The sequence below is a fragment of the Perna viridis genome, chromosome 3 (assembly GCF_037379345.1).
Source record: "Perna viridis isolate PV_CMFRI_1.1 ecotype Kerala chromosome 3, ASM3737934v1, whole genome shotgun sequence".
Classification (NCBI taxonomy): Eukaryota; Metazoa; Mollusca; class Bivalvia; order Mytilida; family Mytilidae; genus Perna; species Perna viridis.
In genome coordinates this window covers 5,437,565-5,450,814 of record NC_142447.1, presented here as the reverse complement: position 1 = coordinate 5,450,814, position 13,250 = coordinate 5,437,565, and the positions used below count along the sequence as shown (strand labels likewise).

The window sequence follows — 13,250 nt, the reverse complement described above, 5'->3', positions numbered from 1 at the left end:
TCAGATAAAAAGAAAAGAAAACGTAGTAAAAATGTCAAATATAGAATTTTGAAAGCTTTATTTACATTAATGTAGGGGTTAACGGCACTTGAAAACAAGTTTTGTGTAGATTTTAGTAAAAAAAAACAGTCAGTAATGAGAGAAAACTCATTTTCATTACTGCGGTAAGGACATATGAGCATATCCTTATCGCGATATATAAATATAAATATTCCAATTTAATTAGTTTTATTATTTTAGAAAATAATTACACTTAAAGGCTATTTCTTACTAAGCATTGTTGACAAAAAAGTAGTGATTGATTCTTTTTTTATCTGATAAGTTATTTGCAAATGCTTACAATGTAATGCATTTTAGTGGGTTAGATTATTGTCACTTTTCGCTTGCCAAACTTGATAAACCTAAATTTGAAATTCAAATATTCAAAAATTTCACTGAAACTTTGCAAATTCTTTCACTCTGTATATAGGAAGGTACTTGTTTAGTTATTAATTTTTTTTAAGCCAAATGGGGACTGTAAATGCAAATAAATTGAAAATTTCCAATTATCTAAATTAACTTTCCCTAAAATTGAATTGATGATCGCCACGTGTATATTAGTTATCAGAAATTAAATATGTAAATACAAAAAGGTCATACGCGGTATTATCATTCGTAAAGCAGCTGCCCATGCATTATTTATGGTTCAGACAAAAACTTATTTTTTTTAAATCTGCAGTTTATAATGCTCTAGAGTTATGAAATCCTCTAATTTCAGTGCTAAGACATCTTGATACTATTTTGGTCGACAAAGTGGTTTATACTGACTTGTTTCTTTAATATCAATCATTTGTCTTCAGGTTTACACATTAGAAAATACTTATTTCAACAGAACTGGTGAGTAACCTTTGCCAAAAAACAAACTTAGGATAAAGACAATTTTCATCAGTCAATAATTATTAAAATTACTAAAACACTGAAAAAAATTCACCCAAATTAGAGTAGCTATGGGAAAAGCAGTCGATAAAACAGACACAGAGCTAACCGCTAAAGAACTTAATCACGTGATGATTCAGAATGCAGAAAGATCAGTCGATCTAGCAGATACAGTTTCAATCATTGGTGCGACTGATCGCGGAACAAAATGAATAGAATTTTTCATTTTGCTCAAACTGAACATTATGAAACTTATCAAGAGAATAATAAGCATATAACTGAAGTTTTAAATCGTTTCAATTTGTTTACGCTGACTTTGTTCCAAAAAATATTTTTAGCTCACCTGGCCGAAGGCTATCACTTGGCGTCCGTCGTCGTCCGTCGTCGTCGTCGTTAACAATTTTTAAAAACTCTCCTCCTCTGAAACTACTTGACCAATCGGAACCAAACTTGGCATGAGTGTTCCTTGGGTATCCAGCATAGAACTGATGTGGGGCTTTTTGATCGTTGAAAAACATGGTCGCCATTACTAAAAATAGAACATAGGATTCAGACAGTAGTTTTTCGCATATATCTCCAAAAACGGTTAGGTTAAGCCATATTCTGTTCGGATGGAAGTGTTCAGCATGAAGAGATCTATCTGCGGTCAAATTTTTGTAAGCTATGTTGGAGTTATTGCCCTTTTTCAACTTTTTTTGCGCTATTTTTTGTTATTTGTTTTCAAATATCCACTCCTCTGACACTATTTTACCAATTGAACCAAAACTCGGTATACGTGTTCCTGAAGGTATCCTGCATATAATTGAAGTGGGGTTTTTTGTTCCGTCGAAAAACATGGCCACTGTTACTAACAATAGAACATAGGGGTCAGATAGTAGTTTTTCGCATATATTTCCAAAACCGTTAGGTTTAGCCAAATTCTTTCAATTGCTGAAATGATCCTTATTTTAGGACTACAAAAGTCGTCAGGAATAAAATTTGTCAGACGCCTACTTATAAGAGTCATTGCCCTTGACAGGGGAAAAAGACAGGTTTTTTAACAGTTTTCAGCCAATATCTTGAGAAAACTATGATAGATTTAGACTTTCATTTACTGAAATGATCCTTATGATAAGTCCTATCAAAATTTTCTTGAGCCAAAATTGTTGGACAACTTCTTGTTTGATTTATTGCCTTTGAAAGGCAAAATTCAACCAGGTGAGCGATTCAGGCTCCTGGGAGCCTCTTGTTTTCAGTTCTATCCATATTTTGGTTTTTCTTCTAAAGGGAATGGTCTCGCTTTATTTATTCCGGATCTTTGTTCCTTAAGTTTTATTGTTTTTGTGCATTAAATGTAAGTGTTTGTAATAATCGGTTAAAATGGGGAAAATCAGAAACATGCATGTCAAAACCCCACATATCTGATAATATGATATCACGCAAGGATGCTATCTCTATTTGAAAAGATCATTATTTGATCTCTGCTTCACTGGATTTGGTCAGAATTTTATCAATAGAATGTTAGAAAAATGAGGTTTTTGACAGAGTTATCTGCCCTTGAAATGTTCATTTTCAGTACATCTTACTGAAATTATAACCATTTTACCAATTTACTATGAAAAATCCTCTCCTCTTTCCGTAGTTCTGATGGTGCAAATAATCAATCTATACTGCCAAAATGATGGCTGTTACTGTACTATGTTTCACCCACTGCCTGATTCTTACAAAGACTGATTTTCATTTAAAATGTTTATTAAAAGAAAATTTACAATTACTATCATTTTACAAAGTTTTCGGTACATGTATTAATTTGTTTATTTTTTATTGCATTTTACGTTTCTCTAAACAGGCAATCATATTATTTTTTTTAATTTCGTTAACATTAAATTTATTTTATTTACAGCATGCTATGACCTCACTTGCTTTTCCTGATAGTTCGTTCGTAAAAGACGTCCAACTCCCTACATTTGATTGAACAACTTTCGGATATAAAACATAGAATGATTTACATTGAATACATCAATATCCTCAGTACAATGAAGGATCGCTTTTGGGGCTCTATACAGGGGAGAACACTTAGTGGCAAGGTGTGTGCATTAAAAAAAGAACTAACCGCCCTTGTATGTCGTCTTAGAATATATTCCTTTTGTGTGCCACCTGGGCGTGAAACAATAACCGATGTTCACAGCTGACAACATCATTGTCAAACCAGAGTAAAGAGCAGGCTTTTACGAAACATTTGCTGCTGTCTTTACAAAATTATGTCAATGGATTGCAAGAAGAAATTAGAATAACCGAATAGAGATGAAAGTTGTTTTATATCACATTTTGTGTTGAAATGGAATTATTTGTATTTCATTTTGAAAGAAGCGTTTTTTTTCTTTGTACCAGTAAATTTAATTATAAAACACTTTAAAAGTATCTCAATATTTTTTCAATCTTCTGTAATTAAAATTTGGTAACGAAACCTTGATTTACAGAATTTTTATAATACTCTGAATTAGCAATACATGAATTAATATTTACACGTTTTTCGAGCATGCATGTATTGTAAATATCGAAGCTGAATACTTGTATTTATGACATTAAGATCTTTATTACTGCATTTTTTATCAAAAAAAAAACATGATAGAAAAAAATTCAAATATAACGTGATAATAATAAGACAGAATGTTTTATTGTATTATAAATTAATTTGACATAAATACTGTAATCTGATTGGTTAAAATAATTTTGTTATATCTCAATGGATAAAAATAAATTGACTATTCGCTTAAATTCAGAGCTACTTTTCTCATGTTTAAAGATAAAAATATATTTTAAAACTAATTTATAAGAATTGTCTGTGATAAAAATTTTGTCTATTGAAAAACTTCGCGCAATAAACAATATGCACATGGAAAATTAATTTTTCAATAGAAAAAAAATTTTCTCATAGCCAATTTTAAATTACTTATATTTAGTTTACTTTTTATACAAGGATGTAATCATATTTATGGCAGCTCTGCCTTAAAACCAGGAAGAAGCTTATGATAAGTGATTCATACATCGTTTAATCCCAAATATTACTTGCTTTGAAATCCTCCAGTAGGCCCCATACAAACTGTATAATGTAATAACAAAAATGATGAAATTGCAATTGAAGGTTGCTCACATAATGTACAATATAAAAATAAGTAATATTTTGTTAAGTATTCATTGTCTTTATTGTATTATAAATAATGGTAAATAAAAGTTTCCAAATGTCAACACTACAACTAGTTCAAGAAATCAATTTTTTGGGGGAAAATAAATGAAAACAAGTTGATGTTGTAGAAAATTTTAAAACTAATATTATTGTTAAATGATTCCAATCTAATTTGCATATACCTTTTTCGTGCAGTATGATTGGTTGTTCACTTTTCACGACCTCAGCGATGACAGTGTTTACATCAGTGTAAATTCCATGGACAAATTGTACACAACACGACTACAATCGCTTCAACGAAAGATAGAACCGCTTACAGGCTTAAAACGGTATTATTAGCTTTATTCCATTCATTGTATATTCAAAACAACAAAAAAAATAGTTATCAGTAGCTTGTAATATTATTAGAATATTGAAATTGACAACCATGTCATGTGTCGGTTGAAAGCCGCCATTTGCAATGTCGATTTCGGGTGCCAATTTCACTGAATGAGAGTTTTCAATAATAAAAAAACTATTAAGATATTTCAGATCGTTTGGGATTGGAATTATAAAGATTATACACTGCTTTTTTTTCAGAATTTATGGATGTGTAAAATCGGACCAATTAATTCACAAACCTGGCATAAAAGTTCTTACACATCGATAAATTCTGGGAAAAAAAGTATTTAATCCTATAACATGTAAGTCTCACCACTAACACTTTACAATTGTTACAATAAGATTTGAAATATTCAAACAAAGGCTGTATTGTTCTTATATATCAAAATGCATGTATTTTTTCAAATGCATTTCGTGAAAATCATACATACATCACAGATAATGTTCTGCACCGTAGTTTTCATCATAAGATCCTGTTGTTCAAATTGTCGATGGAATTGGGATGTGTGTGTGTGTGTGTGTGTGTGTGTGTGTGATTTAAGAAAATTGTATAATTTTTAATTATTGTATTACTGTTGAAGAAAATTTCGCTCAGATGTAATGTTTGCTATATTTGTGGTATATATAAATTGGTAGAACGTTACATTACGAAATATATGGACTGTCACACACATCCTTTGTCCTATCATCTTTATATTTATGGGATTAGGTCTCTTTTTTCTGACAAAATATATGAAAAGGTCAACTTTTTTTTCAAAAGCAAAATATATGAAGATGGTGGGGTTACATAATCAAAGCCGCACCCTTATCAAAGAAGTATTGGAGTGTCCTCGCCCCGAGTTGCAGTCATGAAATATCCACGGATATAACCACCCATCTAAAGTATTTTTTCCAAATTCTAAGACGTCTGATTGAAAAATTGACATCAACGCGAAATGTTAGTGAGTAATCAAGGGAACCAAGATAATATAATAGACACAGCAAATTGCGAAAAGAACATCCCGAAAAAATTCTACGTCCGCATTATTTATTTTGTCAATTCATGTTTAATGCTGAATTACAATAGGATACAAATTTTGTAAGTATGTGAATTTAAATCATTTGCCAATCAAATGCAATAAGAAGGACAACTCTAATTTGTAATATTTTTATCCCGGCGGGGTTGTTGTTGCTTTGACATATTCGGCATTCCATTTTCGTCGTATTTGTCGTTAAAACATCTTTAGAATGCCATGGTGTTCGCTTTCACGAATTAAAATATTAAAGTAGAAAAGGAATAGATATGTTGAAACGTAACAAAATGCACCAGCGTATAACCAATTATCAATACATTTCATTTAAGCTGTCGAGTAACGTAGTTTCACCTTATAAAAGAAAAACAATTTTTTGTTTGTAAACTTCGGTATTGTTCTGTTTTTTGTTTGTTTGTTTTGTTGTTTTTTTTTTTTTTTTTTTGTTTTTTTTTGGTTTTTTTGTTTTTGTCTTTTTTTGTATTTGTTTCTGATTGTTTTTGTTTATTTGGTTTGTTTTTATTTTTGTTTTTGTTTTGTATTTTGTTAATGAACAGTTACAATGTAATTGTGAATTGTGAAATGATATTTTAGCAAAGAAATGTGAAAGCAAGATTTTAATTTCTTACTCGTGTAACCATTGTTAGTAAAGATTGCGTGACACCATAATACTATTCAACATGTTGCGACTCTTTTGTTTGTGAAATAGTTATGTGTGTACCTATTCGAATTGATTTTAAAATCAATGTATTGGTAGTGGGCGGACAATTAATCCTCTTGAAATAATTTTTTCTATAGAAGCGGACTTTTTTATAATAGATTGAAAAGACAAAAATGATGTTTATATAATTGTTTGACATACTGGTAGCATTCGATCAGCAAATAATTCATATTGGCATATATACTAACGAAACTCGTATCGTATTTCAATTTTACCTTATATATAAATTAACTATATATTAATTCTAACAATTAAGTAGGATCATAGAGCACCGAATATTATAACATAACATTATTTTCACTCCTCTGGAAACAATTTCTTTATAATGGCATGGTTTTACTCCCAACTATTTCCCTTTCATATATATTATTCAACTAAAAACATATGTAAACTTTGGCCTCAATGTATCTAAAAACTGGAGCATCACGATCATATCGAGTATTTTGCTTTGGAAGTACAATATTGACCAAAGATCCGCTTAAATTGTTCGAATCAGTTCTATTTTAGTAAGGCAGTCAGTTAATGTTGTAAAACTTCCGGCTTGACGTCAAATCTTAATTTTTAAGGTAACACTCGTTCTCTGACTTTGTAATATTGATATACATATTTATTAAAAGGATTCACGAACATATTTCTGATGAAACGATCACTGTAAAAATTATTTTCAATGCATAGTCGTTATTACTCATATTCATCAAACCCAAACATATTTTGTATGGATCCATTTTCTGAAACTGAAATATAAATGTTTCTGACTGATTTTAATAAAACATAGAAGCATTGAAGTCAATCGTGGGTACAATTAATTGATAATAAGATAGGTATTTTAAACCTTTTGTTTCGTGTTATAATTTATAACAACCTATCAGAAGCTTTTAATACCAGTTAATTGTTATATCTCATTATACGATGTTTAAATTTACCATCAAAAGTGCTTACCTAAATATAACTTACGATGTGTTGGTGCTTGTCAGTGCATTTTCAGAAACATAAAATTTGTTATGTATGGCCAATATAGGCGATATATATCTGCACTGACAATAATCTGAAAACGTTTTAGCATTGATTTATTAACGCACTATGTAAACGGGTGGTAAATATAAACCATGCAACCTTTTCATGAATCGGATTGCTTGAATCTGCCACCTTTTAGTTATTCCATCTATTTGATAGCTTTCATTTACAAGTTCTGAAACAGTGGATTTTAGTCGTTCGTTCCTGTTTTGGAAACTTGTAAGTTCGCCCTTTTCTTTGGAAATTTTTCAAAAATGGCCAACCACTACAGGCGTTTCTTGTGGTCAGACGGTTTTAGACATTTTTACCGAACACTATAAAATAAGGTGAGTTCTCAAAAGCTGTTTATTAAAATATTGAATAATGGAAAAACAATTTGCTATCTTTGTACTTGGTATGCTAACTTGTTAATTTTTTTTCTAAGTGTCATGTTTCTCTTGATTTGTGATATCAGTTCTAGTAAAAAGTGTAGTATTTAGCTCGTTTTTTTTTATTATATCACATTTCATATTTATTTCTTAAGGAAGTAAATCGAAGGTAAAGGATGATTCAACTCTTACAAATCATTGGAACGCTTGTATTCAGCATTTTACATCAATCTCATGTGCGCATCAAAGTAACTAGGATTTATGTCTTCTGTTTCAAATGAAAGCTTGATAGACATGGTGAAATTTAATATGATACAAACATATCACTGATTTCAAGAATATGCCACTTACCCTAGGTTTACCTCTTTAGTACCATAACTATTTTTGTTTAAATATAAAAGTTAAGCTTATAATTTATAATGTCTCCTAAGACTTTGATGCATTTTGCTTTTAATTAATTCTCCTTTGTTAGGAATCATCCTCTGTTCTACACTTGCAACAGCAAGGTACCCAGTTTGCAGAAATGAGTTAGCCACCAGTTTCATTGAGGAGTCTGTGTCATATTCGTTAAACACGTGTTCAACTTCGGGTAGCCAAGACCGACATTTACCACACCTTTTACTGAGTGTATTTCGTAGAAAATTACGGCATGCCCAATTAAATTTTGGATCAAGATTAACTGATTTGGTAAGTTAGATTTGTCTTTTTTAAATGGGTTTATGATCTGTTGTTATTAATGCAGGTTACTTCCTTTTGGATTTGTTGCATTATGGGCAATTCCCACATACCACAATTCCATAACCAATTACACCAGGTCGAGACCACTTTAACCACTTTAATTCTGACGAAATAAGGAGGAAACAATGGACTATATGCACGTCTAATCAAATGACCAATCCCTTCAATTACTTTTGCCCATCAATATAACTGTATTGACTGTCGCTCACATGTAAATTATAATAAAACTCAGTTGTCCAATTATGTTAAGTTCCTACTTCACTTTATTTCGAATACATATTGGGTTTATACGATATTCAATTAAGTCCATGTTCACATAATAAGACCCGTGCAGGTCCGGGTGTCAAAAGAATAGGCCTGCAGCAGCGCTAAGCTTGTCGTAAAAGGCGACTAAAAAGTGCTCAGAACCTTAGCTAAATTGCCCGACCCTACCCATCTCTCCCTATTTCCAGTGGCAATCACAATTTGTCGACCCCATTATCCTTGTGTCCCATCCCATTTTTCATTTCGTCATCATTTCATGTTCATATTATTATCCACTTCATGTTCATCGCCTGAATATAGCTGAAATATTGCTGCTCGGGCGTTAAACCAAAACAAACAAACAAACATTCACATAACAAAAATATGGAACTATAAATCTCCCCGTAGGGATTTTACCTTCAAATAATTACCTGAAAAGCTTTTCTACGGAGAAGCACTCTAACTTCCAAGACTTGTTTTTAAATGAATAATGCACTAACGGTCAATCAGTTCATGAAAAGGCTACTTTTATGTCATACTTTTAATATTCTATGTAAAAAAGAATACAATAATGAAAGTTGTTAGGTGGAGATATTAATTGAAAATATACCTATATACCTAAAATTACATTAAAATACATGAGAATTATGACGTATTCAGTCATCATCTCACCGACATTCCAGGTCATCCCGATCATATTTAATTAGATGTTTTGTGTTGTGATAATCATTCTTCGTCTATTGCATATTTTGTGTTGCAAATATTGTTGTGTCCATTGATCTCCACATGTTTGTAATTTTGATAGTTTGCATTATTTTGCTCGTATTTACACCCAATAAATTACACCAAAATTTTCGGATTATATGGCTATGAAAAGGAGTTTTTATAAGCATTAAATACATTACATTCGATAAAACACAACATCAAGCACAGTTTTCAGTAAATTTTATTTATCCACAAAAAATAATAAATTATAACAGTTATAGTTCCGTAACTTAAAAATTTATCTGTGGTCACATGGTTGGCGTCTCGTAGTAACGATTATTCAAATGGCAACCCGTGTGTAACGAGGGTAAAAGCTCACTGTAATAATTACAAAATATTAAAGATAGTGGGAAATCAATAATATGCAAAGAAAAATATTTCCCATGAAGTTCACATCCATTTCACAAATTAGGCAACGATTCTTCGTGGAATTTATGTAAACTGTTCACATATAAAGTATTTGAAGTAAATACATCACAATACTATTCTATATGAATTTCCCGTGAAGCTCAAAAACATGTAAACTTCACATAAAAACTAAAAGAAAAGTAATAACCAAATTATAAAACACTTTCAACATTCTACCTTTAGACAAGAACAATGTCAGCCAGTAGTGAGCAGTGTTATGTCACTTCCCCTGCGATACAGAGCATAAACAATGCAAAGAGAATGGTAAGTTTTTAATTTAATATGTACCAAGAAGGACAACTACAATCTAAAACTAGAATAATAATGATTACCTTTAAACTTGTGATCAGAAGTTGTACAGTAGACAACATTTCAAGGGGGAGGTAATTCTTACTTCCAAAAATAAGGAATTCCCTAAAAAAATCATAAAATCGATATGTCAACACATCTACAATGGAAATAACACATTTACCATACGACGGAAGCATGAACTTTAATATATAAGGATACGCTTTGCCATTTTTATATTTGGATATAACATCAGTTTAATATTTATGTCGCCTGGTAGACAATCTAAAATTACATTCTTCCTATTGTCATACATTCTCTTAATCCCTAATGTCGTAAACATTTTCACTTGAAACGGAAATTTGATTATAACAGTTCGTAATTATGAGTTTATGTTTTATTTTTATCCACAATTATTTTATGTAGCTGTCTTCATGAAAATCTTGCAAAATCTGGTAAATGTGATACACCCCTAGAAGGCTACATATTTTTATTTTTTGAATTAAGTAATTTGATGGGTCAATATCATGAAATGTGTGATTATTCATTCCAATCAGTCTGTTCTAAGGAGATAATCAACATTAAAAATCCCTTAATTTTGAAACCTACAGTGCATTCTATATAAAAAAAACACTAGTTATATGAAAAACCGAATGTTAATTTCTGTTTACTATGGCAATTCCAACAGAATGTCCCAAACAAATTATGTAGGCTTTCCACCTACGAATCACATTTTGCATCATTCTTATGTGGTGTGCTACTTAAATACAAGTTTTATCTCCTTTATATTCCAGGATGAGCTTTTGTTGGTTTCGTTGGATGCAGTTTCTGCAACATTATTGAATCTTACCGTTATAAACTGTCACAGACATTCTGCATCGCTTACTAATGTACACAGCTCGTCCAAAATAATCATAAGTCTAATTCAAAAACTTTTATACCGTGTTGAATATGATCACGGATTCTGCCTTCGAAGTTTAACCTTGCCTCATCCTTCATTATTGTCGGAAGAAAATATGCTGGCATTTACCTGCAAGAATTTGTCAATGGCAGAATCTTTGTTCAGGACAATAAGACAAAAGCTTATGGAACTCTGGATTGCAGAGACGGCAGCACTTGGGTAAAAGATGAGGCGCGATACTTTGCAAAAACGATGATGACACAAGTTCATTTTATATTTTCATGAATTGCTTATAATTTTCTTATTTTTATATTTGGAGTTCACTTTTGAACTTATTTATTTATACTTTGTATACCTCCGAGTTAAGTAAGTCTGCAATATTGTATTTTTTTTCATAGGAAAAGCGTCTGTTTCTGATGAGAGTCTTTTTGAGTTTATGTGTGCATATTAAAAATTAGGTGGAACCATAATTGTGGCAGTCAATGTCAAGGTAGTAGGTGATGCAATGTAAATGAACACAGCAAATAACCCCGAAATATGTGAATTTAAAATTAGATAAGTCCTTATAGTTTTAATGTATTTCAATATAACATATAATGAGATTGGATGTGGGGAGTATGTCAAAAAGAAAACAACCCCACCGGTGATGAAAACTGTCAGGTCAAAGCCACCCATTGGTCTTCATTGACCGACGAGGTAACTCATACCAGCCGGCAGGATGCATCTGTCCTAAAAACAACATTATACACAGATTCAGCGAAATTGTTGCTTCTATAGAATCCAAAAACATAAAGGTACTGAACGTGCAAACGAAACAAAACATCCAGAGGCCAGACTTGAGACAGGTGCAAAAAACAAATGCAGCGGAGTTAAATTATTTAGCGCGATCACACACACACCCCTTTAAAATGTGGCCAGTGTGGGAAAAAAACATTACACAATTAAACTATTTTTGAGTACCGATAATCTGTTTGCACTATAAAAAGAAATATAAAAAAAACTCCTGCGCATATGGAATTAGTAAACCCGATTGCTGTACTGGTAATTTCGAGCCGTAGAAAAAAATAGTTTGTTGCAGTGTTTTTTGTTTACATAACTCAAGTTATCATTGGAGACAATTTTAAATGGTCTGAAGATTGGCACAACAACACCAAAGCGTCAGATTCGAATACATCTAAATCTAAAAACGTTGTCTCAACATGTACACATGAAACACAAACGATAGACATAGCGAACCGAATAAAAAGATTAAACAAGTAAACTGAAGTTATGGGAATTAAGACGTAACACAAAAAAATATATCACTAGCAACATAAACTCCCACAATAAAAAAACAAAGACATCAGTTGCTTCAGAAGGGTAAACATGTCTTTCTCCGCTAGCAGTACCTGTCATATTGCAAATTAATAGAATCCAGTAATAATCCATCAGTGATGCCTCTCCGGGAAACGTGTCAAATACCATTCAATCATGGCCGATTTCAACTAAAAATCATGACGTTAACGTAGAAAAATTACATTGACATAATATGATTATGGTAATACAAAATCACCAAATTAAAAAAAACATACGCCATTACCATTTTTCAAACTGCCGGAATTTGATCTTTAACTTAATTTCTACATGTACTTTATAACTAATTGTTTTATGCGAAGAATTTCCTGCCATTTCGAACTCTTATTTAATGTTCCGTGATTAGGTTTAGGTATACCTTGTTCTATGGAAACATTTCTTCTATTTCTCTTTGCGTAAAAATCATCATTTTTAAATTTAAGCCAGTTTTGTTTTTTTTTTTATATGTTTTTATGTTTTTGGTTTTTGTTGGTATTTGTAAATGGAATATAACAGTATGATAATCTGTTCCTGTTACCTTTCATGGCCGTGATCAATAAGCAGACGTACAACTGGTTCTTTTATTATTCAGCAATCACAATACAACAGCAACGTACAAACAATAAGAAGAGAGAAAGAGTCAGAAGACTCCCTTCTTGAGGGCGAACCCTCTTGAACTTAAATCTCTTAAGTTCTCTCTTTCATAAGTTCCTTCTTAGTTCTCTTTTCTAAGTTCCTATCTCCCTATATATACTAACTATTATGTAAAACAACTATGTATTGATCAAACCCCTTGTTCATGTCTATGTTATGATTAATTAATCATGTTTATTTCCTCCCTTTTAATTTGTCATTTATTTATTGATATTACCCTCTAAATTGTAAATGAACCTGTACAACTACCATTTTCCTCATGCACCTTTGTCATCTTAATGGTCTTTTATGCATATGGGTATATCATGTGTACATGTAACACCTTTTTAATTTGTACAAGTATGTG

The 13,250-nt window shown here is 31.4% G+C and overlaps 1 protein-coding gene across 3 annotated transcripts; it reads left to right on the top strand.

Moving 5' to 3' along the window:
- Positions 1–4,317: 4,317 nt before the first annotated feature.
- LOC148620775 (uncharacterized) lies at positions 4,318–11,388 on the top strand. Of its 3 annotated transcripts, none has more exons than XM_088573928.1 (4): positions 4,318–4,410; positions 8,048–8,262; positions 9,913–9,993; positions 10,812–11,388. In XM_088573928.1, the coding sequence occupies exons 3-4, from the start codon at positions 9,922–9,924 to the stop codon at positions 11,139–11,141; spliced, it is 402 nt and encodes a 133-aa protein (XP_088430054.1). In that variant the 5' UTR covers positions 4,318–4,410; positions 8,048–8,262; positions 9,913–9,921; the 3' UTR covers positions 11,142–11,388. The 3 variants fall into 3 exon arrangements, with proteins under 3 accessions (XP_088430054.1, XP_088430055.1, XP_088430057.1); XM_088573929.1 differs by lacking the exon at positions 4,318–4,410 and adding an exon at positions 7,332–7,533; XM_088573931.1 differs by lacking the exon at positions 4,318–4,410 and adding an exon at positions 7,572–7,601.
- Positions 11,389–13,250: the final 1,862 nt, after the last annotated feature.